This window comes from Gobio gobio (assembly GCF_949357685.1).
Source record: "Gobio gobio genome assembly, chromosome: 21".
NCBI classification, from domain to species: Eukaryota; Metazoa; Chordata; class Actinopteri; order Cypriniformes; family Gobionidae; genus Gobio; species Gobio gobio.
The window spans coordinates 22310616-22337003 of NC_137117.1; the positions used below are offsets into that span (position 1 = coordinate 22310616).

The 26388-nt window shown below is 37.6% G+C and overlaps 2 protein-coding genes across 2 annotated transcripts; both read left to right on the top strand.

The window, feature by feature from the left end:
• Positions 1-862: 862 nt before the first annotated feature.
• arf3a (ADP-ribosylation factor 3a) lies at positions 863-9753 on the top strand. The gene is made up of 5 exons (XM_079801840.1): positions 863-916; positions 2535-2696; positions 2884-2994; positions 4814-4938; positions 8308-9753. Exons 2-5 carry the CDS (start codon positions 2549-2551, stop codon positions 8467-8469), a joined length of 546 nt encoding a protein of 181 aa, XP_079657966.1. The 5' UTR covers positions 863-916; positions 2535-2548; the 3' UTR covers positions 8470-9753.
• A 4457-nt stretch (positions 9754-14210) lies between these two features.
• Positions 14211-26299, top strand: phf8 (PHD finger protein 8). Its single transcript, XM_079801800.1, has 22 exons — positions 14211-14512; positions 15474-15810; positions 15923-16008; positions 16420-16540; positions 16790-16950; positions 17059-17200; positions 17488-17674; positions 17806-17968; positions 18081-18168; positions 18257-18363; positions 18476-18567; positions 19405-19494; positions 19578-19883; positions 20007-20098; positions 20197-20363; positions 20452-20537; positions 20619-20737; positions 20866-21182; positions 21291-21386; positions 21470-21579; positions 23329-23710; positions 23794-26299. Exons 2-22 carry the CDS (start codon positions 15713-15715, stop codon positions 23880-23882), a joined length of 3099 nt encoding a protein of 1032 aa, XP_079657926.1. The 5' UTR covers positions 14211-14512; positions 15474-15712; the 3' UTR covers positions 23883-26299.
• The last annotated feature ends 89 nt before the right edge of the window (positions 26300-26388 follow it).

Below are 26388 nucleotides of genomic sequence, written 5' to 3' on the forward strand. Positions count from 1 at the left end.
TTGCAGCAACAGATCCTTCAGCCGTAAATTATCACATAATTCTGGAAGAAACGTTATCAAAATGTACTAGTTCACTGATTATTGAGACATGAGACAAAACAACTTTACTTGCCAATTTAACCAACAATATTTCCACTTTGAAATGATTGAGATAATCAGAATGTTCTTTACTCAAATGTAGCCATACATTTTAATTTGATTTATAGTTTTATTTAATCAAACTTATGACATTACATTGTCATATCTTTCTATATTACTAAAAGCCATCTGTCCTCAGACCATAACTCAAAGCTTGAAATATAAAAAAATAAGAAATATAAAACAAATGGTCTCTTCCATAGGAACAATACACAATAGTAGGTACTTCCTGATTTAACACAAAAAAAATCAATGTTAAATATAGGCCTAACTCTTTTTATTTGGCTATAAAGTTTCACAACTGTGTCCTTTTTCCGGTAGATAGGCTGTTTATGAAATAATAGGCTACAATCATAACATTAAAATCTGCTTTCATCCTGCAGGTCCTTAACGTGACATTGAACACGTTATGAGTTTAACAAAGTCATCCGGACACTCTGGTGAGTTTTTATTTAATTTTTTTACCACATTTTAACGAAACGTGCTCATTTTGTTACAAGCATATGGTATATTAACAAATTATAAATACATAATTTGAACATTTTAGGTAATTTCAAGTTCCAGTGCTAATAGGTAAATACTTATTTTTCCTCTGTTCATTTTACATCCTCGTTTACACAACACATCTTGCATAGGTTTCATTCATTGGCATTTTGAATGCACATACCAGGATGCGCTTCGATGATATCGCGAGATATCATCTGACACACTCTATCATCCCGCTGATATCGCGAGACTGGAGTGACTTGCGTGAAATTATCCGGTGTCGGTCTCCGAGGTGAGTAGGGATGCTGATAAATGTGAATAAAATAGGCTGTAATTTCATCTAAAATAGGCTAGACATAGGGCAGACATTGAAATGGTATATGTTACATTATATTTACATTAAATACCTGAGTAATGTAAGATTTGACAATACGGAGGCCGGTTCTTGCTGTTATAGTATTTCTACGTCGTGACAAATATAAAAGGTTATTGAACAGTATCGCTGCCTGTTTTGACATGCGCCGTTTTACCATAAGAAGGCAATTCTGTTTTATAAAAGATATAACGGAATTTGAGCATCTATAGCGTATTCATCAGCAGCCCACATATGTGTAGTCTGACATAAGAAATCAATTCTCATATCAAGGTTTTTCTGATTTTGAATGATTGTTTCCATTTGTCATCGTATTATCTGATTCTGAAACCTGAATGTGACCAGATCGAGGCTTCAGTACTTTTGTTGGATTTCAAATCAACAGTGTCAGATTTTCTGGCATGTAAATATGTCATCACCATTTTATGGAGGATGAGAAATCTCTCTTCCTCAATCCTTACAAACACATTAAAAGAGTCACATCTCATGAATCAGTCCATTTTGCATCTCAGTCTGTCTAGCAGCACCTTAAATAAAGCAATGCTATATTAGTTATTCTAATATAGGTGTTTCAATTGGCATATTTTAAAAAGCATTGACACATCAGACTGGACTAGGGACGGAGTCTTGAATTTTAATTTACTAACTGATTTTTTTTGTGTGTGTGTGTATAGCCTATATATTTTCCTTGACTCATTGTTCCATACACATTTATTTAATCAGTGCATGATGATGACAGTTATGAGTCATCTGAGATGAATTTAAAGATTAATGCTCTCACTCTAAGGCTAGTTCAAGATTACCTTACATTAACATGACCTCATGTGCTCTGGTTCTGGTTCATTACATTTTGTTGCAGGCTCTAGTAACTGCTACATTTTTTCAAATGCAAAGTAAGCTTTATTAGTAAAGTGTGCATATTTTCATCTGTATTTCTATGCTAAAGGGTTCACCCAAAAAAGAAAATTGTCAATATATTCTCACCTAAAATGTGCTATCTGTGATAGAAATATATTTAATGAATTTGTCCAGCCATAGTTAAAGATCATAGACTGCAGAGGGGTTACTAGAAGAGTCTATAAGAGGAACATTGTGATATTTGTAATGGTCAGCGTGTACTAATGTTACTGTGTGAATTAGATGTAAAGATGTAAGACCTTCGTTCATCTTCGGAACACAAATTAAGATATTTTTTGATGAAATCGGAGAGCTCTCTGAACCACCCATAGGCAGCAACGTCATTGTAACTTTCAAGGTCCAGAAAGGTAGTAAACACATTGTTAAAATAGTCCATGTGACTACAGTGGTTCATTCAACCTTAATGTTAAGGTATTCCTTGCCTTTCTGGACCTTGTTTGGAACGACATGAGGGTGAGTAATTAATGTCTGAATTTTCTTTTTTGGGTGAACTAACACTTCAAGAGAATACAGTGTACATAGTAGCAAGTGCTCTCTTTGAAAGGGCCACTGCCTTTAACTGGAGCTTAGACAGTTGAAGAAAACTGACCCAGGATTTTGTCTTTTTATATTGGTCAAGGCTAACCAGCTACCATGGGGAACATTTTTGGCAACCTTTTGAAGAGCCTCATTGGTAAAAAGGAGATGCGGATTTTGATGGTCGGGCTGGATGCAGCTGGGAAGACCACAATCCTCTACAAACTGAAGCTGGGAGAGATAGTGACTACCATTCCTACTATTGGTGAAGCACATTTTCAGACTTAAAATGTTTAATCTCTTGATTATTGCCGTATTATTTTCCTCTTACACAGAGACAAAGTCTATCTGAAGTTATAGACAAAGTCTACTCTACTCGTAAAGTGTGAAGTCATGTTTTACGAGTCTTGCCAGCGTGTAATTTGTGTCCCATTGTGCTGTTTTGTTACTAGGTTTTAACGTAGAGACTGTCGAGTACAAAAATATCAGTTTTACAGTGTGGGATGTTGGTGGCCAGGACAAAATCCGACCTCTGTGGCGTCACTACTTCCAGAACACACAAGGTGAGAAGAGGACTCGTACACACACAATCACACACACTAAACACATAAATAGGATTTTAAATAAACAGCCAAACACCTTGCACATTATGAATCATGGATGTGACATGAACTAAAGGCTAAATAGTCTATGGTCAGTTAGAGAGTACGAGAGTATTTGTCATAGTTTCCCTTTCAGATGCAAAATTTATAGGAGGAGAGTGTTTAAATGAATCATGCAAGGTGATTTACTAAGGTTTTCGCTAGTCAGTTTACTGGTATTTGCGCCTTTTTACAGCCCCAAAAAAGCGCGTCTTAAACTAGACACTAATTTGCGCTGCTCTTGGTAGATTGCATTGGTCATTATGGAAATTATCCGGCTGCGGTCGTCTATGTTCTTTCATTTTTGCATCGTCACGCGCATAACTTTCGACTCACATCTGCGCTTTTTTGGAATTGCGCTCTTGTGCTAATTTGCCCTTTTTAGTAAATCCGTCCCTAAGTCTCTAATACTCACCAAGGCTGAATTTATTTCAGTTATCATTTTAATACTCTGATTTGCTGCTCAAGAAACATTTCTTATTATTATTATCAATGTTGAAAACAGTTGTGCTGTTTAATACAGTATTTTTGTGGGAACTGTGATACTTTTTTCAGTATTCTTTGATGAATAGAACGTTCTAAAGAACAGCATTTATTTAAAATAGAAATCATTTGTAACTTTATAAATGTCTTAAAGGAAAAGTTCACCCAAAAATTATCCCATGATTTACTCACCTTCAAGCCATCCTAGGTGTATAGGACTTTCTTCTTTCAGCCAAACACAATCGGGAGTTATATTAAATAATGTCCTGGCTCTTCTCAGCTTTGTAATGCCATTGAATATTGTCCAAGTTTTTGAAGCTTCAAAAAGCGCATCCATCCATCCATCATAAAAGTAATCCATACGACTCTAGTGGGTTATTGAATGCCTTCTGAAGCAAAACAACCTTTTTTGTAAGAAAAATATCCATATTTAAACTTTCTAAACTATAATCACTGGCTTCTGGCAACAGCAGTTCCCGCGATCACGGAAGAGTTGAGTTCCGGCAGAAGGGTGACGTCTAACCCAGCGTATGACGTAGCATAAGCTTAGTTGTGAGCACAACCAAACGCCGGTCAGGAATTAGAAGTTGATTTCTGGGGATTTCGATATAAGAGAAGAGGAGCTAAGTCCTACGTCTTATGTCGAGTCAGAGGTCACCCTTCCGCCGGAACTCAACTCTCTAGTGAACATACGTATGGTCGTTGCCGGAAGCCAGTGATTATAGTTTATAAAGGTTTAAATATGAAATTTTTTCTTATAAAAACCCATCGCTTTGCTTCAGAAGGCCTTTATTAACCCACTGGAGTTGCGTGGATTACTTTTATTATGGATGGATGCACTTTTTGAAGCTTCAAAAACTCTCTATTCAATTGCATTACAAAGCTGGGAAGAGCCAGGGCATTATTTAATATAACTCCCGGTTGTGTTCGGCTGAAAAAAGAAAGTCATATACATGAGTAAATTATGAGTGAGATTTTTCAGCATGGGGGGTGAACTATTCCTTTAAATGTCACTTTTAGTAAACTTCATGCATCCTTGCTGAATAAAAGTATTAATTTGTATATATTTTATTTATATAAATTGTACATATCAATAGAGGAAAGAAAACAAGGCTTGTCAAGTTTTAATGCATCTGAATAAGTTTGCATTTAAATTAGCATTAAGATCTCATATTAGGGTTCACAAGAGTCTTCATTTTCCCCTGTTATTGATTACTGCCATAACCACATTTCACATAATTTCCCTTGTATTTTGAAGGTCTGATCTTCGTGGTGGACAGCAATGACCGTGAGCGAGTGAATGAAGCCAGAGAAGAGCTGATGAGGATGCTGGCTGAGGATGAACTGAGAGACGCTGTACTCCTCATCTTTGCCAACAAGCAGGCAAGGGCTTCCTTATGCTTCTGCTGTGTTCTTCAAATCAGAGACAATTTATTGATGTTAGCATTGCATTTGCCATCTACCAATATAAATGTTAAAGTGGCCTAGGTATGTGCATCAGTTTCTATAACCTGTGTTGATTTGTTGACGATGGAAACTTGTGGTTGTAGTTCATTAGCGGACTGGTAGTTAGAAGGGATTATTGTAGAAAATGTGATCAGAGTTCAGCCAGGCAACGTTTGTAAGATAGAAAATGTTCCTCAGTCTGGTTCCTCAGCGTGCCTGTGTGTGTTTGCCTACATCGTCCAGATGGCAGAGGTGAAAACAGACTATTTTTGGGCTGGATGAGCTCTCTGATGATTCGCAGAACTCATTGCCGGCAGTGGTTGTTGAGGTCTGCCGCTGATGTGTTGAGCAGTTTTGACCACCCGCTGAAGGTCTCTTTGATCTGATGATGTGCAGCTGCCGTATCATAGTGTGATGCAGTAAGCCATGATGCTCACAACACCGAATCTGTAAAAGATCTCAAGAGAAGTGTAGGCTTTTCGGTGTGTGCAGGAATTATAGACCTCTTTGATATTATAGATGCTGAGGAACTTAAAGCTGCTGTCATATGCTTACTGGTTATACAGTATGATGGGGTTAACAACTAAGAGAGATTGTCAGACTGTCTGAGGTTGGATGACCCTGATATTACATTGTTTGAGGGCTATTATTAAGGTTCCTTAGTTTACGGGATGCACAATATATCAGTACCAAATATATATGCATGCTCATTTCCTCTATTGTTACGATTAGATTTCTTTGGCCATCTCCTAATGCTTACATACACTGTAAAAAATTATCGTGATTTTGGTTAAAAGCTGTTAACTGGTTAACAAAAAGTTTTTGTACTATTTATGGTGAATAACTGAAATAGATCTAACCTAAAATTCAAAGTAATTTTACAGTAAAATACAGTTAAATTTACAGTTTTTGTAAGTGAAAAGGAACAAGTAATTTACAGTGGAAAACCGTAAATTGACGTTCCCAGAATTCGCTGCTTGACTTCACATTTGATGTATTTTCGTTGAAATAACTATGTTTCTTCTTAGATTTTCTTATTTCTTTCTAATCAGGGTTTTATGTTACATTTAATGTTGTTAAATTAATGTTTATTGCATTTTACTATGATGGTGTTTAGTGTTTGTGTGAATGACACTGGGCACCTTCTATATATTAGTATTGTCCTCCTAAAAGCTGCTTGTGATGAGCTTTGATTCATCATGTAACTCTCATCAACCCTGCAATTGGTGGTTGTCATATATCAAAGGTACATAAACATAACAGATATTAGTATTTCAATAGGTTGGTAATTAAACATTATTTCAGTTGAAAAATACAGTTATTTACTGTAAATTTAACTTAAATCTGTAAAACCTAAAATGTTGCTGCTGTATTTTTTACGGTTAAGTTCTGGCAACCACAACTGCTGTTTTTTTACCGTAAATTTTACGGGGATTTTTTTTACTGTGTAATGTTAATCTTTAAAAACACTAATTGTTAAATAACAAAAATTATATCAATTTTCAGACGGCACATTATAATATGCCTAAAATATATTTAAAACATGTATACTTCAACATACAACCAGATATCATTCCAATTCATTTATTTTTTTGCTTGTAGAACTAGCAAGTGTCAACCGCGACATCAAGTTTCATGCCATTTAGATGAAGGGAATTTTTATTTTAGCAAACGTCATTCTGCATTAAAATGACAATTCAACTTTTCTATTTTGTAAATGCATGTTCTAGATCTCATTGTGAACGATTCATCCATTTTATATGTTGTCATTTTATATATATGTTTAATCAAAATGTCATAACTCGATCTTTCTGTGAAAATGACTCCCTTCCGGTGAAAAAAACTCTGGTGACATGCCAAAATTCTCCAATAATTTAATCTGCTTAAACCCTGCCCCTTTCTGACAAACGACTGCAAACTCACATTTATTTTTGAGTAAAACGGCCACATTTTGAAATCCATTCAATGATCGGTGGATAGAACCAAGTCTCCACCCTAATTCTTTTCATTTTCCAATAATCTGTTACGCTTGTCACTATGTGGAAGAAAGAATTAGTTACTACCTCCATTTCATCTCTACTTCATAACGCTTGTCCGCCATAAATAATTATTGCCATTATTAAATCTTAAAGGTCCCATGGCATGGCATTTTTCTATTATTTTATAATGTTTCCTGAGGTGTACTTATATTGTTAGTATGATTTTTACATCAAAAAATGTCATAATTTAGAAATAAAAGGCATTTTTTTTATACTGTTATTACCCCTCTGGCTTGAATGCTCTGTCAGACACTCGTAAACCACGGAGAGCTGGAGGAAGTTTTATTGTAACAGACTTCATTGTAATATATCTTATCATATGTTTTTGTGTAAATTTTTGACATTTCTGTGCGTTTAAATAGGTTTTAGGTCTGTATTATCTGTGTAAATAAGTAGGGACTTTTATTTTGACGGGTGTTGCAGTCTACGGAGCGATATGAAAAAAGAGGGCGTGCTCCTGAGAGCTCATCATTCAGTGGGTTTAAGCAGATTTAAAGTTTACAGTTTGTTTCAGTTTGTGCTTTCACCACAACTAACAGCAAACACGACATGGACATTAATACAGTAAGAGCTTTGCGCACCATAACAGCGTAATTTTAATGGCAGTTTGGGCAAGTGTGCTTGATTCACTGATGCACTACGCTTCTAAAAGGGCATCAAGACGGCGATCATTAAACGATTTAGGAAGAAAGTCTGTGTGAACTTGAATGATTAGCTACACATCAGAAATCACTGATCACAGATCAGGCATTAATGAACACTGTTACGCACTGTTTGTCATGGTGCTGTCGAATCCATATCTTAAAATGTCTGTTTGTAAAGCCTGTGCTGACATAAACTGAATCAATTTTCTCCGAATGCTCTGGGCGGGCAAAGCAGAGGAAGGGGAGGTAACCTTTCCTGGTATGACGTCATAACAGGAAAATTCCACATCAGCTCGTCTGAGCTCTCATTTTCTCAAAGGCAGAGAAAGATAGCCAGAACTCGGTTTACACCCATCAAAATGTCTAGCCACTTGGGGACCATAAATAGGCTAGGGGAACTCATATTAATGTTAAAAAACCTCATAAAATAAAATGTTCATGCCATGGGACCTTTAATAGCAGTGCATCCCTAGGTTACTTCATGTTGTGCAATGTGTTGTTCAGTGATGTTTGAGTATTGTTCCTTATAGTCCACGTCTCAACTAAATCACAACAAAATGATCTATGCAGGCTGTATACATTGTAAAATATGCAGTTGTGTATGTTTCTTTCTCACTCTACAGGATCTGCCAAATGCAATGAATGCTGCAGAAATCACAGATAAGCTGGGTCTCCACTCCCTGCGCCATCGTAACTGGTACATCCAGGCCACTTGTGCCACCAGCGGAGACGGCCTATATGAGGGTCTGGACTGGCTGGCCAACCAGCTCAAGAACAAGAAATGAGGCAGGCTCGATCCAAGTGGAACCGGTGGGAGAGGAGTCACCTGAGTGGCAGCTCATCAGGGAGCACCAGTGGTTTCCAAGTTTCTTTCATTCTGTTTACAAGTCGAGACCAACGGGAGTCGGGTCATCTGAGACAGTGTAACCCCTCGCTACGCCCCAACTAACAGATCCGTGAGATGATTGGGGCAGCACTAGCACCCATGATTCATAATCATATTTACTAGTGAAGATGTTTTACTATTCTTATGTGATTTAAACATCTCAGTGTCTCAGTGTACACTGTAAATATCTAAAAAGACAGGGAGTGAATGAAAAGCTTTTAGTTATATTACTACTATGGAATATGGAGGTAGCGCTTAAATGCAGGTCATTTAAACTTTATTAACTGCACTGATTTAGATGAGAAACCTGTTGATTCAGTTTCCCGAAATATTGAAATAAAATCAAGTTAAATAATATTCTGAAAACAATGGAGAAACATGTGGTTTTTGCTATAGTGTTGTTGTTTTGCTACTGAAAATTAAATAGAAATGCATTGTGATTTATTATTATCTAGCATATCAGCCAGACTTCATGACTGTCAGTGTTACAGTGGTGATGATGCTCATATTGCATGTATCCACACAATAACCGTGTCTCTGCACAGGTTGCTGAGCAAGCTTTGGTTAGTACTTTTTGTAAATAGATAAAGGAGCCGACTTTGGATCTCTTGTCTTGGCATGCGTACTTTGCAACGATTAAATAGTGCAGTGTTCCGCGCACAAGAACTATTTCTTTTGTGTAGTTGTTTGTTTCTGTCCTGTAGCTAAATGCATTTGTTCCACCGACTAAATCCGCTGCTCTTGCATGCTGTTCGTCTGTGTTGTGTCATGTATTTGTACACATGCTCATTGAATGTGTCATTATTTGTGTTGCATTTATGCTAGTGACTTTTTGCTACAGTGTTGCACGGGCAAATCTGAGGAAAAGAACAAGGGTAGATCTCTATAGCTGATTAAAAAGCGTTTGGTTTGCACAAATGCTGAAAAGAGTATCAAAGTGACTTTACAGTAGACACGGGTACTAATAGACTCAAATGTGGTTGTGTGTGTACGCTCATGAATGACTATGTGTGTTTATATATTGCATGCTTAATAAAGTATGCACTTAGATCATTTTATGTGAATATCTATTATTTCTTGTAAAATGTGTCCAGTGTCCATTTTTTATTTATGTTCTTTGCATTGAAATACTATGAAAAATTGGTACATTCTGCAAGCATTAAAATTACATTCTAATTCATCTTAAATTGTTTTTCCGAATTTGCATCTGCACACTAAATAATTTTCAGTTATCCATAATTAGATTCATCCATATATGCATCTATTTAGCTCCAACCAGTGTTGGTATTGTTCACTAAAACTATAATTTTCCTTCATTTCAATAAAGCTAAAATAAAATTGAAAGTTAAAGTACTAACATAACAATGTCATATGAATAATGTTTGGTGAAGTAAATATCACTGATTATCTCTTCATCACTGCATCTGTTAGTGGGTGGGATATATTAGGCAGCAAGTGAACAGTTTGTCCTCAAAGTTAATGTGTTAGAAGCAGGAAAAATGGGTTTGACAAGGGCCAAATTGTGATGGCTAGACGACTGGGTCAGAGCATCTCCAAAACTGCAGCTCTTGTGGGGTGTTCCCGGTCTGCAGTGGTCAGGATCTATCAAAAGTGTTCCATGGAAGGAACAGTGGTGAACCGGCAACAGGATCATGGGCGGCCAAGGCTCAATGATGCACATGGGGATCGAAAGCTGGCCCGTGTGGTCCGATCAGAAGTTAATGCTGGTCCTGATAGAAAGGTGTCAGAATACACAGTGCATGGCAGTTTGTTGCGTATGGGGCTGCATAGCCGCAGACCAGTCAGGGTGCCCATGCTGACCCCTGTCCACCGCCGAAAGCACCAACAGTGGGCACGTGAGCATCAGAACTGGACCACAGAGCAATGAAAGAAGGTGGCCTGGTCTGATGAATCACGTTTTCTTTTACATCACGTGGATGGCCGGGTGCGTGTGCGTCACTTACCTGGGGAACACATGGCACCAGGATTCACTATGGGAAGAAGGCAAGCTGGCAGAGGCAGTGTGATGCTTTGGGCAATATTCTGCTGGGAAAGCTTGGGTCCTGCCATCCATGTGGATGTTACTTTGACACGTAGCACCTACCTAAGCATTGTTGCAGACCATGTACATAGAAACGGTATTCCCTGCTGGCTTTGGCCTCTTTCAGCAGGATAATGTGCAACAAAAGAGGGACCAACAAAATATTAGGTCATAATGTTATGCCTGATAAGTGTATACAGCAGTGGTCGGCGACAGGCGGCCCAAAATTGGCCCACCAGCAATAATACCTGGCCCGCACCCGCAGCCATATTATTTTGATAGCGGCTGGTTCTGAAATAGATCTGTCATTGTCAACCAGCAGCCATATCACCCTGTAGCCCAAGACTGGTTTCCCACTGAAGCTAAGCAGGGCTGAGCCTGGTCAGTACCTGGATGGGAGACCTCCTGGGAAAACTAGGTTGCTGCTGGTAGAGGTGTTAATGAGACCAGCAGGGGGTGCTCACCATGTGGTCTATGTGGGTCCTAACACCCCAGTATAGTGATGGGGACAATTTACTGTAACAAGCACCCTCCTTCAGATGAGACGTTAAACCGAGGTCCTGACTCTCTGTCGTCATTAAAAATCCCAGAATATTCTTCAATAAAGACTAGGGGTGTAACCCCGACATCCAGGCCAAATTTGCCCATTGGGCTCTGTCCATTATGGCCTCCTAATCATCCCCATATATATATATATATATATATATATATATATATATATATATATATATATATATATATATATATATATATACACGATTGGCTTGCACATTGGTTGTGGTGATTCCCCCCTTCTATGTAAAGCGCTTTGAGTGCCTAGAAAAGCACTATATAAATGTAACAAATTAATAGTGTAACGGAGGCCAGCTAAAGAGAGCTGTGCAGGTAAATCTCTATCCCCTGATGTTAAGGGACGCTCTAGGGACTGACGCTAGATGTCCAAGCCTTTAGCCTCCTTGTAAGAGTGTCCGACTCCCATGCGGAAACCTTGTGGAAAGCCTTCCCAGAACAGTTGAAGCTGTTATAGCGGCAAAGTGTGGGCCAGCCCCATATTAAACCCTACGGATTAAGAATGGGATGTCGTTAAAGTTCATGTGCATGTAAAGGCAGGCGTCCAAAAACCTTTGGCAAAATAGTATAGACAGTATATATTTTAAACACTACCAAATATATAGTGTGATTACATCTTTTGTATATCTATCTAACAATATTAGATAAATATTTCATCAAATCATTAACTTCAATTTGTGAATTATATAATCTCAACACAGCCGAGCAATCCCATTCAGTATTATTTTAGTGTTGTCTATACACTAAATTGTATTATAATATTATAGTATTATAGTAAGTTGTATTATAGTATTTATAAATTATAAATTAAAAATAATTATAAATTTATAGTATATATATAAAGACTTACTAAATACTACAACAAATCCACTCGAAGACTTTATAACCAAAATGAATGGCTGACATGGCTGACAAAGTTCATCTATATAATTGCTTCCATTCTGGGATATTTTTTTTTTCCCTTCCAGAATTCAGTTTACACACATAGTTGCTTCAGTCATTCAGTGGTTTGGTATACAATTATAAAATTTGTTTCTGAATTCTGATAACTTTATCTGACACCACAGAATGTGATAAATCTTATCCCTGCGTGGTCTGGGGTTTGAGTGTATTGAAAGGGCTTAATCTGCTCTGTGTGAACACTTATGGCTCAGAAAAGCCTAGAAATAATAAGAAGGGAAGTCTGTTTGTTTAGCAAGATGCCCAGTACCTCACCCCCTTATTCTGTGGCAAATCCCACACACCTCCCCGCCTGCCCTCACAGTGTGTGTCTCCAGGGGCGTGACAGCAGTATGTGGGTCAGGGCTGCTCCCTGGGTTGCTAGCCCCAATGGCCCCCTGCAGGCCGTTCATAATAGCGGCACCATGGCGGGTGCCATAGCTGGGATTCCCTCCCGTAACCGGGGCGCCCTCGCCCAGGGCACAGACTCACTGGCAGCAATGCTGCAATCAATTCATCAATCTGTGATGGGAGTTGTGGCCGCTGAAGCCAGGCCAGCCCACCCCTCATCCAGGCCATGGCCACCAGCAATGAGGCTGAGCGACAGGACTGGAGAAATCAGGAGCTGGATGGCGTACAGATGATTATTTAGGGAGCTGTTGAGTGGGGGTGGTATTCAGTCATAACAGACGGCCATAATGAGAGTTGTTTCACTTTGGACAGGTCCTGAAAAAGGTGAGATTAGTACATGGAGTGGCAACTGGTAAGCATTAACAAGAGCAAATATACACACATGTGAACACAATAATGTTACTTTTGGAGTGAGGCAAGTCTGTAGCAACCATAAACAATGAAGGGAACACATCGCCTCAAAAATTTCAAAAAGTAGTTTATCAATATGGCTTCTCAATGACAGATTTTTAAAGACGTTTGCCTTTGTTCCCCCTAATCTTGAAGATTTGGTGACCTCCTCCAAAATAGCAAACAGTAAAAAAGTTAAATAATAGTAATAATAAAAATACAAACACATATAGAAACAACTACAAAATTTAAAATAATAATGATTTATTTTTAAAAGTAATTGTAGTACTAGTGCTAATTCAAACAGTAGCAAAAACAAAACCTTGTATAATAACAATAATATTAATTAGTAGTATCATTTTGTTTATTTAAACATTAGCTAACACAAAAAAATTGGAACATAATAATACAAATAATAATATAAAACAATAAAAAAGTTCTGCTTATTCAAACAGAGAAAACATAAAAAAGTAAACTAACACATTTTTTCGATAGATAATAATTAACATTAACCTAAAATTCACATTTTAACAGCTTTCAATAAGAATTAGAATTATCTTCAGAATAATATAGTAGGCAAAAAACCCATGATGTAATCAGACAAAGATTAAATCACAAGTCAAAAGAGAAACCATTTAAAGCAAGCAACATCAACAAAAAAGGCCACCAGGAACAGAAATCGTCTATAATTTTAGAGCCGATGTCTCCATCTGCTGGATAACAGACTGTAGTGTTACGTCACTCACTCATTTTCATATATGGATTGGTCTACATTTTGGAAAAATATACAGTATTTTGCTTAAAATCTTCCACATAATAACTAGCCTACTGCTGTTTGCTTCACTGTAGTCATTATATAGCAGCCCTAAAACCCTGGCAGATGTATAGTTTCTACATTTGTGTAGGCTATTCGTTTTCAAAACAACAAAAAACAGTTTGCTTTATGGATGAAACCATATAGTTACATTGATACTGAATAAAAAAATGTGTAGGTATTTCTATATTTGTTTAGGCTATTCGTTTTTCATTACAATTATGAATTTTTAATAGAAACCATATTTACATTGAGTAACATTGAGCTATGTATGGTTAAAATAAATAAACAATTCAGAAAGATGAACGAACGAATAAATAAGTAAACGTGAAATTTCTAGCTATTTGTATATTGGGTCAGGTTGTTTTAATGAACAGGTTTTTATAGTGATTATTTAAAAAATGGTGTACGGTACGGGCTCATCTGAAGTCTTTGCCGTCCGAAGGAAGACCGACATGAGAAGCAACTTTATTGTTCCCTCTCCCGCAGACAGTGGTCGCTGCACGGGCGGATTGGGATGGATTTATAGCACGGGGAATCGCTGCGTTATGAATTTCATAAGATCTTTGCTTCTCAGTTGTGGACTGTATTATTTCGCAATCTTGCCAGATTTGTTTACTCACTCTCCTCTGTTAAATACGTAAGAACGGAAGAAGTGTACGGTTTTGAGAACATCTTGTTGTTAGTAAATCAGGCCGCTCAATCCTCCAATTTTCCTAAAATTTCGTCCGGCATGGTGCGCTCGGCCCACGGGACACTCGCGGCATTTCACACCCGGTAAGACCCGATAGCGCCCTTCGATACAGAGCGCGCTGCAACAAGTCCTTTTGTTTTGTCTATGGGTCGAATAATCCCAATTCCATGTTTCATATTTTGACTACATTTGAGGTTCGATTAGTGAGTTTGCTCAGTAATGTATCGTTGAGGCATTGTAAACACAAAGATTCACGTAGTTAGATGTTGACGAGCATGCTATGTTATTAGCAGCTAAGCTAGCTACCAGCTCGTATGTTTCAACAAACTGTTTTGTGCTACTACAGAGCGCGTTTCTAAATCAAAATTGAACACTTCTTTATTTATTTATTTAGAAATCCAGGGGGGAAATTAACATTAATTTGCATTGCAAATAATTGCTTTTATACTTACAATTCGCATCGTCCAGTGTAAGTTAGCTTTATCTCTGCAGCTCTGCGAATTAACAAGCAATACAAAGACGAATAGTTATTGTTTATTTTATTATTTTGCTATTTATTTGATTATTAATACATTTTAAATGTCGCTTTTATAAATGTGCAGTTTTTACAACTATAATGCATACAAATGTATAATGTGCATTACAGTGTTATAACGCTAATCCCATGTAACCCTCTGTAAAAGAAACAACAGTGCTTGATAGGCTAGGGACATGTGTTTTAGGGATAATATTTAAAATTCTACACAATTTGATCATGCAGTATGTGGTTATAACGTCTTTTGTGCTGTTTGCCTTCGTTGTATAAAGGCTTGTTTGAGAATGAATAGAAACTTGCTTAAATCGAGTCTGTTAACCATAATAATGGCAGCAGGTGCATTGATGTCATATTTTAGCCAACCAGATGAATTGTTTAACTGGTGAATGAAACCATTTTTCAGAGTTTATTATTTAATGTAGAGTACACTTAAATTTTCTATGCAGTTTGGGTATAAGAATGATATTTCTTCATTTTTCTCAGCAAATTCTCTTTTACTCTTTCAACAGGCGCCGAACCATGGTATACACCTAGCGCCCAGTTCGAATGCAGTGGTCTACGATTGACTAAGAGCTGTTGTCACTGAATACAACTGTCTTTACAGCACCGCAGGCTGATTGGTGAACCCCTCTGAAGTGAAGTTGACTCTCTCCACAGAGGCAACTAAGTGAACTGTGGTGCCAAAAGACAAGCAATACCATATTATTGAAGACTTTTTTTATACTGACATTTGGCCAGGGACTTTAGAATGGCATCTGTTCCCGTGTACTGCCTGTGTCGTCTCCCTTACGATGTCACCCGATTCATGATTGAGTGTGATGTTTGTCAGGACTGGTTTCATGGCAGGTGAGGTTGCATTTTGTTAATTAAACTTAAAACTAAATCACCATTTTCTGATTTATATGATGTAATTTGTTTGCCATTGTAATTTTTTTTTTTACTATTTGTTCTTCTGTAGTTGTGTTGGAGTGGAAGAGGACAAAGCGGCAGAAATTGACCTGTATCACTGTCCTAACTGTCAGGTGACACATGGACCCTCTGTCAGTAAGTGTGGCAAACGTCATAAAATCTGTAAACATTGGCAAAAGTTATTTTAAAGTCGACATAAAATAGAAGTTCCTATTGTGATGGATGTCCATGTAAAATGGTTTATTGAACAAGAAAAATGTAGGGTGGGACGTTGTCCACCACAAAAATTAAAAAAGGATTAATGATGTGTATGGATAAATCATTTAAAATAAACACTGCAATATTCCATAAATAATTGTCAATTTTAATTTCATGGTGACTTTAATTGGTATTTTGTTGACTTGTGATAATTAATCAAGCACAGCTAGTAATAAAAATAGACAGCAGGACCATTTATACCCTTTGTGGAACACAAGCACACTGAAAATTAAATTTTAAACCAGAATGGCCTACATGATTAGTAACTGATATCTGCTTCTCTCTCAGTGCGCAAACGACGGGGCGCTCTTAAGCACGTTGATGTTGGTGTGGGGAGAGAATCTGGACGACCTGTGAAGACGGGCAGTGCTCAGTTTGTCAGGGAGCTACGCAGCCGCACTTTTCCCAGGTATGATTTATTCATGTGGCCGCTGAGTTACAGGACACTTATTGCCAGGTCAAAATTAGGCCACTAGGTGACTCTGCTTTCTAAACCCAGATTAATTTAGCTCTGATCAAATTTGAAGCGATGATTCATACCACTTAGCTTGGGTTAGCAGTCTGTGGTGTTATTGGATTTTTAAAAAATATATATATATATATTTCTGAAAATGCACAGTGATGAGCATGCTGATATGTTTAAATGTTTGTATTTAAGTGCTGATGAAGTCCTGCTGAAGCCAACCGGGGCTCAGCTCACCGTTGAGTTTCTAGAGGAGCGCTCCTTCAGCGTCCCAGTCCTGGTCCTCAGGAAAGATGGCCTGGGCATGAATCTGCCCCCGTCGTCCTTCTCTGTATCAGATGTAGAACATTATATTGGTAAATGAATAACTAATCACATCTGCCATTCTGTGCCAAGCTTTCAGGCGTATGTTTGTGAAAAGTCATGCTTGGATATGAATATAATATCTTTTAATTGTGTCATAGGAGCTGACAAGGAAATTGATGTGATTGATGTCATCCGCCAAGCAGACCTGAAGATGAAACTGGGAGATTTTGTGGAGTACTATAACAGTCCAAACAGAGACCGAGTGCTCAATGTGATCAGCCTAGAGTTCTCAGACACCAGGTGCTTTTTTGGGATGTGCTAATTTAATCTGAATGTGTATGGCTGTAGCAGCAGTGCTTTGAAGTCAGTGTGAAATGTGTGTATATATATATATATATGTATATTTATTTATTTAAATTATAATTTTTAATCAAAATAGCATAACTCTTCCTGTCAAACGACAATGAAAGAAAAGATCTGTCGCTATTTTCAAATTTAAAGAATTTAAAATTGAATAAAAATGTATTATCTTTTCCTAGCGGATGTATCTGTGCAAACTGTCTAACAGTTTTTGTGTCTGTTCTTAGGTTGTCAAATCTGGTGGAGACACCAAAGATCGTGAGGAAGCTGTCATGGGTGGAGAATCTCTGGCCTGAGGAGTCTGTCTTTGAGAGGCCTAATGTGCAGAAGTACTGCCTGATGGGAGTGAAGGACAGTTACACAGACTTTCACATTGACTTTGGGGGAACCTCTGTGTGGTACCACGTACTCCGGGTCAGTTATTCTCTATAAATCCTATGCAGTACATTATCTGTGGAGAATATCTCTGTATGCATTTGAGAGGAGTAACTGCATTTCATTATTCTAGAAAGCATCGTCTTCTATATTTGTTTTTATTCATGCAGGGTGAGAAGATCTTTTACCTCATTCGTCCCACTGCTGCTAACCTGTCACTTTTTGAGTGCTGGAGTTCATCCTCCAATCAGAATGAGCTGTTCTTTGGGGACCAGGTAGACATGTGCTACAAATGTTCAGTTAAGCAAGGAAACACCCTCTTCATCCCAACAGGTACAATGTCTGTTTCCGCCACTAGTAATATTCACTGGGATTTGTTTCAAATAAACTACTTTTAGATGAATAATGTTGATTCCTTCTTTGTGTCTTAATTGTTTTCTGTCAGGGTGGATTCATGCTGTCTTGACACCCGTGGACTGTTTGGCATTTGGGGGAAATTTTCTACACAGCCTCAACATTGACATGCAGCTTCGGTGAGATGATGCGTCTGTTTATCTCCTTACGCTAAGCAGTAGTGCACTGGGCTTTTTCATTGGTCAATTTTCCCTTTCTTTTCATCAGAGCATATGAGATAGAAAAGCGTCTGAGCACGGCAGACTTATTCAGGTTTCCAAACTTTGAAACGGTGTGCTGGTATGTTGGCAAGCATCTGCTCGACACCTTCAGAGGTGAGGCTTCTCCTCATAAAGCAAATGGCTGTTTTCTGTACTGCTTATTTTTGTTTTTAAAACAGCAGTCTTTCATGTACTTTCATTTTTCTATTTTTCCAATCCACTTAAGGTCTGAGAGAAAATCGACGGCATCCTGCCACTTATTTGGTCCACGGAGCCAAAGCTCTCAATAACGCTTTCCGTGGCTGGACACGGAAGGAAGTAAGTTTATTTATACTTACATGTAGGACTTGATTAGTATGATATATACATTATATACTCATGATATATTAATATATTTGAAGTCAAGTAGAGGAAAAAAAACAATGAATCAGTTCCACCATGAATCAATTCAAACTCTTTCAAAATTGCAGTTCAATAATTAATTAGGATCATCACTCTAAAATGTTCACTAAAGAACCTGTGTGAATATATGTTGGTAAATATTGCTTATAATTGGAGCCTACAAATTATTTTTTGGTGTACATTTTTTGTTCATTTAGTTGAAAAGCAAATGGAAAACCAGATTTTACTATAGATACACTCGTGTCACGATTCGATATAAATCGCAATACTGAACTCACGATACGATATGTATCGCAATATTAAGTCAAAATAAAGAGGGTTTTTTTTTATTTTTATTATTATTGTATTATTATCAGGATGACACAGAGTTAAATTTTTTGGGTGAATTATACCTTATAAATAAAGCAAGTTGAGCCTTGGATAAAAAAACTCTATCGCGAATCATATTGTCACATTTTTATATCGTGATATATTGAGTAACGATATATCGTTACACCCCTAGATTTTACTGTATTATACTTGTAATTTTATACATTTTTCCAGTGTAATTTGATTGGGTGTTTGGCTGATATTGTTTCTTCTTAATGGGAAAAAAACTCTTGTCATATCTGTCGTATAGCCCTGAATTGCATACTAAATTGACGTAAAGTTTCAAATATTTGTTTTACCATTGTTTTCTACCATGGTAAACCATTTCATTGCAATTATGTGAGATGACACAAAGCTTATATTGTTTATTTTTGTGATATCCAGTCCCTGGCTGATCATGAACATGAGATACCGGAGACCATAAAGATCCAGCAGCTAGTGAAGGACCTGGCTAAGGAGATACGCCTGGTTGAGGTGAGAGTAGCTCTGTCCCAGATTTTAAATGAAAAAGGTAGTGATTTATGTCCTGCATCTGAATTCTGTGTCTCTTTTTGCAGGATATCTTCCAGCAGAACATCGGCAGGAGTGGGACACCCTTTGGTGGCTCTCAGGGTCTTCCCTCTCCTCACCCCAAAGCTCCATTGAACACATCCTTCCCTTTTAGCCAGCACCCAGGTAAAAAGAGAGGTCCCAAGCTGAAGGATGGATTTGGAGGAGTGGGTATAGGCCCTTCAGGAGCTAAAAAAAAGAGCCAAAAAGGCAAAGAGATAAAGACAGAAGCCGGTGAGCTGGACCTACTCGAGATTCATACTAAACATACGCTCAAGAAGTTCCAGCCAGGGTGCAAAGTCAAAAAGAGCAAGGTAGAATTTATAAAACCTATATTAATTGTTATGTTTATTACATTACCATTCAAAAGTTTGGGGTCTTTTGATATATATCATTTGAAATATATCATTATAAAGAACATAATTTTGGCTTTTCAGCTTGAGCTGCCTGATGACTGTCTAGATGACTTCGAAGAGAAGATCAACAAGAGCAAGCTCAAGCTTGTGCTGACTAATGGAAAGATACAAGGGTAAATCAGTTTTCTTCACCCATTTCTCTGACACAAGTATTTTTAATCTATTGCGATCACACCCTTATTTTTCATACCTCCCCTTCTTCCTGTTTTAGGAAGAAAAGTCGTGCTGGCAGTGCAAATGGAGCCGGGAGTTCACTTCAACATTTCCAGCCCCACTTGGCTACTTTGTCTGACTTTGATTCAGAAGATGAGCTTCAGATTGATGAAACCCCTCCACCTCGCCGTAGACCATCTCTACCAAGCAAGAAGAAATTAGCTGGTAAAAGATTTCCCACATTTGTTTTAATGTTTAACTAATGAAGTTTTTCTTGGTACAAGCTAATACATGGCTCAATGGTCTCATTTAGGTCTACCAAGGAAACTACCTCGGGCCAAACCATGCAGCGACCCCCACAGAATCCGTGAGCCAGGAGAAGTGGACTTTGATATTGAGGTATGCAAGTCTCTTAGACAAGCTTTAGATTAATCTCTAGATGTCTGGTTGTCACATGTTTTGTATCTTGTTGTTGAATAGGAGGATTACACCACAGATGAAGAGATGCTCACAGTGCAAGGTGTGAAAGGTGGAGCAGGTGGGATTTTAGACTTGCTCAAGGCAAGCAAACAGGTGGCGGGTCTCGATTCTGTACTGAGGTACTTCATACGCACACTTTACATACTGCATGCTTTCTGTAAGCATTCATTATTATTCTTTATGTTGTAGTGAAAACTGTTGATGTGTGTTTTTATACTCTTCTGCCTATTCTCTTCATGTTCTCAAGTGAGGAAGCACCAGCCTCCCCCAGCACCCGTGATGCTATCCAGGGCATGCTTTCAATGGCCAACCCTCCATCTTCCTCATCTTCTTCCTCCTCCTCCTCTCCTCTGTCCATCTCCGGAGGTGGTGAGATGCTGGGGCTTTTGAAAGAGAAAGGTGGGAGAGCTGGGTGGATAAGTGGAGTCAAGAAGAGCGAGAAGAAGTCCACTATTCAGAGGCCAGGGAAACGGCCCATCAAGCGTCCAGCACGGCACCTCAGTGATGATGAAAGCATGGATGAACAGGAGACACTGGGTACCTGTTTTAAAGACTCTGATTATGGTGAGCTCACAGATTCTCGAACATTTACGCCAGGGTTGTTAAAATGCATAGCAGAGGAAATACTGCGAACCAGATTCTGTTTAAAAGAGAATATCTGCTCTTCTACAGTGTATCCGTCACTAGAATCTGATGAGGAGGATCACTTAAGCAAGTCCAAAATGAAAAGAAAGAGAAACTGGGATGATACACCCTGGAGTCCTAAAGGTAACGGCATGAAATTAAAATAATTTTTATGTAGCATTTTATTTCGAAACATTTCTGAACATTATCTTTTCACATGTCCTCAGCCCGTGTGACCCCTACACTGCCCAAGCAGGAGCGACCGGTAAGAGAGGGTGCCAGGGTGGCATCTGTAGAAACTGGGCTTGCAGCTGCTGCTGCCAAACTGGCACAACAGGTGAGCTTCTGTTCCACACTATGCCAGAACCTGCAATTACGCTGGATGAGTACCTTTATAAGTGTTAATTTTGTGTTTTTCAAAATATCCTTTAAATTTAGTCGTCATTTTTCTCTAAAATGGCATCTAATTTTAGTCTATGAAAAAAATAACGTTTTAGTTCAGTGGTTTTCAAACTGGGGTCCTCCAGAAAGTTCTAAGGGGTCCCCAGAAAATTTCAGAGAATAAAAAGACAAAACAAAAATGGATAAAGTCTACTGAACATTCTGTTTCATGTTTCTCTCTTTTCTTCCAGTATACATTGCATAATTGTATATGTTTGCTTTGTATCTTAAGTGAGTTTTCCTCACTATAGTCCTCTTTATCTTGCTCACTGGGGTTGTAAGGCAGTGTTCTTAACACAGTACGTAAGCTGCTTACATACATTTATTGTGAAAGTTGCTTATACAAATTATTTTTAATTGAAAATGTTCTTCTTTAGGTTTATACATCCAACATCAATAGCCAATTTAAGTTGGGAAACAAAATGTTGTATTTATAATGTCACACTTACTATTTATCTGACAGTTTAAATGTTTTCGTACATAAAAATAGATGGATTTTAGGAAGGGGGTCCCTCATAAAGGTTCATCATATTTGGGGTTCCTTGGCATCATAAAGTTTGAAAACCCCTGTTTTATAGGAAATTAAACCAAATTTTAACTTTTTAAATATATTTGATATAACACATCGTTTGTGCAATCATTTGAAACAATCAGATATAATTTTACAAAAAACATGGCAATTATACACTACTGTTCAAAGTTTGGGGTCAGTAAAATATATATTTGTAACTTTTGGCCCTCCAGCAGTTAAAAAACGAAACTGCATGCATTTTGTAGAAGAACATTGTTTTGGTTGTGCTTTGGCTCTGTGTCACTGTGGGGAATATGACTCTTTACAATAGATAATGCTTTACATTGAACTCTGTTCAAGAGCTACATGTGGCAGTTTATCTGTTCAATAAAGTGCCTTATAATAAAAACGCCATGTCTGCGTCAGTTTTATGGGCAGTTGTGGCCTCATGGTTAAAGGTGCAGTGTGTGAATTTTAGCGGCATCTAGTGGTGAGGTTGTGAAATGCAATCACTAAACGCTCACCCCTCCCTTTCAAAGCACATAGAGAAGCTACGGGGGCCCACACAGGACAAAAATGTCATCATCGGAGAGGGCAGAGATTGACTAGCTCTCTGTAGACAAGTTTGTCCATTTAGGGCTACTGTAGAAACATGACGGCGCAAAATAGCAATTTCACTGTTAGGGGACAAGCAGTGTATGTAGATAGAAATGGCTCATTCTAAGTTAATAAAAACATAACGGTTCATTATGTAAGTCACTGAAAACAGTTATGTATATTATATTGCATTTCTGTCAATAGATCCTCATAAATACTACACACTGCACCTTTTAAGAGAGTTGGACTTGTAAACCGAAGGTCGTGGGTCCGATTCTCAATACTGGCAGGAAACCACTTGAGCAAGGCACCTAACCCCCAATCGCTCCCCTTTATTCCTCATTACTCCAGTCTTCAGTGTCACATGATCCTTCAGAAATCATTCTAATATGCTAATTGGGTGCTCCAAAATAATGTATTATTATCATAAACATTGAAACTTTTTTTATTTTTCAGGATTTTTTCAATAGAAAATTCACAGGATTTGAAGGAAAGAACAGCATTTGAAATTGTAATCTTTTGTTGCTTTAATACCAGGAACAGCAGAAAACCATAACCAAGAGAAGATACACCAAGAAGAAGGTCCCTCAAGAGAAAGTACATTCTGCAGCTGCCCAACTCCAGCGTCAGCTGGACTCTGCACCCGTGTCTCCTCCTCTGCCCGCTGAGCCTCCTGTGGACTGCATAGTTGAAGAGAGGAGAGTGGAGGTGTACTCCGCCAGCCTGCTGGACCACGAGTACACTGCAGGACCAGGTCCGTTCAGCCCCGGGGGTCCAAGAGGAAGTGGTGCCATGGCCCCTGGCGTGTTCCTGACTTCGAGACGCCCCTCTCTCTCTCCCCAAAACAGCAGCAGCTACTCTCCCTCTGCCCCCTCACCCGGAGGTCTGGCTAGTCCAACATCAGCAGGAGTGTGTCAAGGTATCTAGAATTACAGCATAGTACCTTTAACAGTGACTAGCTTGAAATCACGCTGAAATGTTATCTCTTTTTCTTTCTCGCAGGGAAACGTCCAAAGAAAGGACTTGCCACAGCTAAACAGAGACTGGGAAAGATTCTGAAAATACATCGAAACGGCAAGCTTCTCCTGTAGATTGATAATGCGGAGAAGAGACTACAGGGAACAATAGAGGTGGAGACAACAAACAAGGATGAGAGGACCTGAAGGATTTTGGAGTTAAATTATGTGACTGTTTTATGGTTTTATGGTTCTGCTTGCCTGGTTTTATTTGCTTCATCGGGGCGAAAAGTGAAAAGAATGGTAACTTGCTGTGAGAAAATTCAAGTGAAATCTGTTTAGCATGGTGTTTTAGAATAGAAATTCTATTTGAAAAGCAAATAGCGCTAAACGGACGGACACATTAAACGATTAATGAATACCAGTGAGTGATGACTATTGCTATATTGCTATTTTTTTTTCCAACATTTTCAGTGCTCCACCTCTGAAAATGAGCTGCATACATGTACACTCCACCTAAACCCTCTTTGTTTCATAGTTAATCTTTAGTTTTAACATTGTATATTTCTAGAAAAAAAAAAATCAGATTTCTGAGCACTACTTGATGTTAGATCAAATTGCCTAAAGCCATTGCAAATAGGATTGTTCAGAAGATCGTTGGCTGGTTTATTTGAAAATTTGACTTCCTAAAATTAGGATTGCGATTATTGTTTGGTCTGAATTGTCCCATGGATGAGAGGAGATCTAATTCTTCAGTCAACAGCCCAGCAATTTGTAAACGTCACACATTCTCATTGCTATTTGTCCCAGTCTAATCTCCTCGTAAAGCCATGCATATTATTTGTTTACATGCTTTATTTAGTATGTGTCCATATCAAATTGTTTTATACCATAGAAGGCGATTTGATACACCATTGACCGTAATTGCTGTAGATGTAGTAACGTCTCTGCTTGTTAAGTAATGTTTTTACCGTAGTGTACTAACACATTTTTATCAGCAAATGTATTTTAGATGTGTATATATTTTATATAAGTTTGTCTTGTTTTGTTTTGTTTGTTTTCCACTCAGCTTGGGCAGTATAATGTCCTGTCACCATTTGGCCATGGTTGTCTTATTGGCTTTCCCATCTATAGTACAGCGCAGAGTTTATCTGTAGGGTTGAGTTCAGTGGTACACGTTTTAATAATTGTAAAGAACACGGAAATTGATTTTAGAGCAGTTTGAGATCTGATGGGTGGTTCTGTAGGTTCAGTGTATATATTTGGTGTTTTATTTTATCTTTTTTTTTTTTTCTCGAAAGAAATTGCATCGAAATCTTTCTTGACACACTTTGTACAAATATACTTAAATGTTTTGAGTTGTTTAGTCAGTTTTATTTGTATAGAATAATTATGCTGTTATTTTTCATTGATGCTTATGATATTAGCAATGTGATAAAGTTAATGTATTCTATTGCTATGTCAATGTTATTGTTCATTTAATTTCCTCCCCCACTTATCAATAATATTAATTATAATGTCAATATACTTTAGTTTTTCTTTTTTACATATATAAATACTCAATTCTAGAAGTTAAATCTTACTTTTTCTTGTAATTTTATGTAATGGCAACAATATTTTTTTAGTCTTCTCCTTTGACCATTATGTCCATAGCACCAAAAATATTGATAAATCAGTGGGCCAGTGTAAATATTATTTTACTGTATTTTTTTTTTCTTCTGAAAATGTCACAAATCTTTACCCTGCCGAACTGTCATCAAGCCATCCGAATGTGATTAGAAACTGTTTTGAGGTTTGTAGAAATACGTTTTGACCATGAAATAGAAGACAGTTGTTAGAATATCCAGGTTACATAATTATTTTTTAGATGTTTTCAGATGATTCTGAAATTTAAAAGGATATTTCTGGAGTATTTTGAGTTTTTTGTACATTTGTTTGATTTGACTACTACTTCACATCATCTCTGAATGTTCACTCGTATTTTACCAAACATCTGTGCCTTCAGTAATGTCCCAAACATAGCAACCTCTCTTACTGAAACTCTTTTTGATACAAGTTTTAGTTTAATGGCAACTATTGTCTACTGAGACACTATTCAGGATCCATGGAAATTGACAGTGAAAAACAGGAATGGTGTGAAGCAAGCTGCGCAACAAAGAAGGTGTTCAAAAACCTCAAAATATGCGAGGACTGACTTTTAAAGATGTTTTTATTAAAACTTACGTTTAATTAAGTTATTCTCTTTATCATCTTGAGTTAATTGTTTGAAATTTAGGATTTATTTATCCTTTAACCATTTTATTGTATGTTAAAGTTCATTTTGAACAATTAATGTTGATATCACAGTTCCTCTCAGGGTTTATTTTGTATCTAATATCATTTTGATAGAAGCAGTCACATTCAGGACCACTTAAAAACCAAGTCAAATTTCAACCCATTTAATATTTATAATTGGACGTTGTCTTTTGCTATTGTCACCACCTTTGGTTTTTGAAACGGCTTGAGCATTTTTTTTCCAAATGACCTCTATTAAAAGATATTTTTAAAAATTGTTTGCTTTTTTTCCATCTTCAGTCTCTCACGTGCATAGTGGGTCAAGTCAGTATTTACCCGCCAACTAGCTTCTTTGTCATCATTTCTA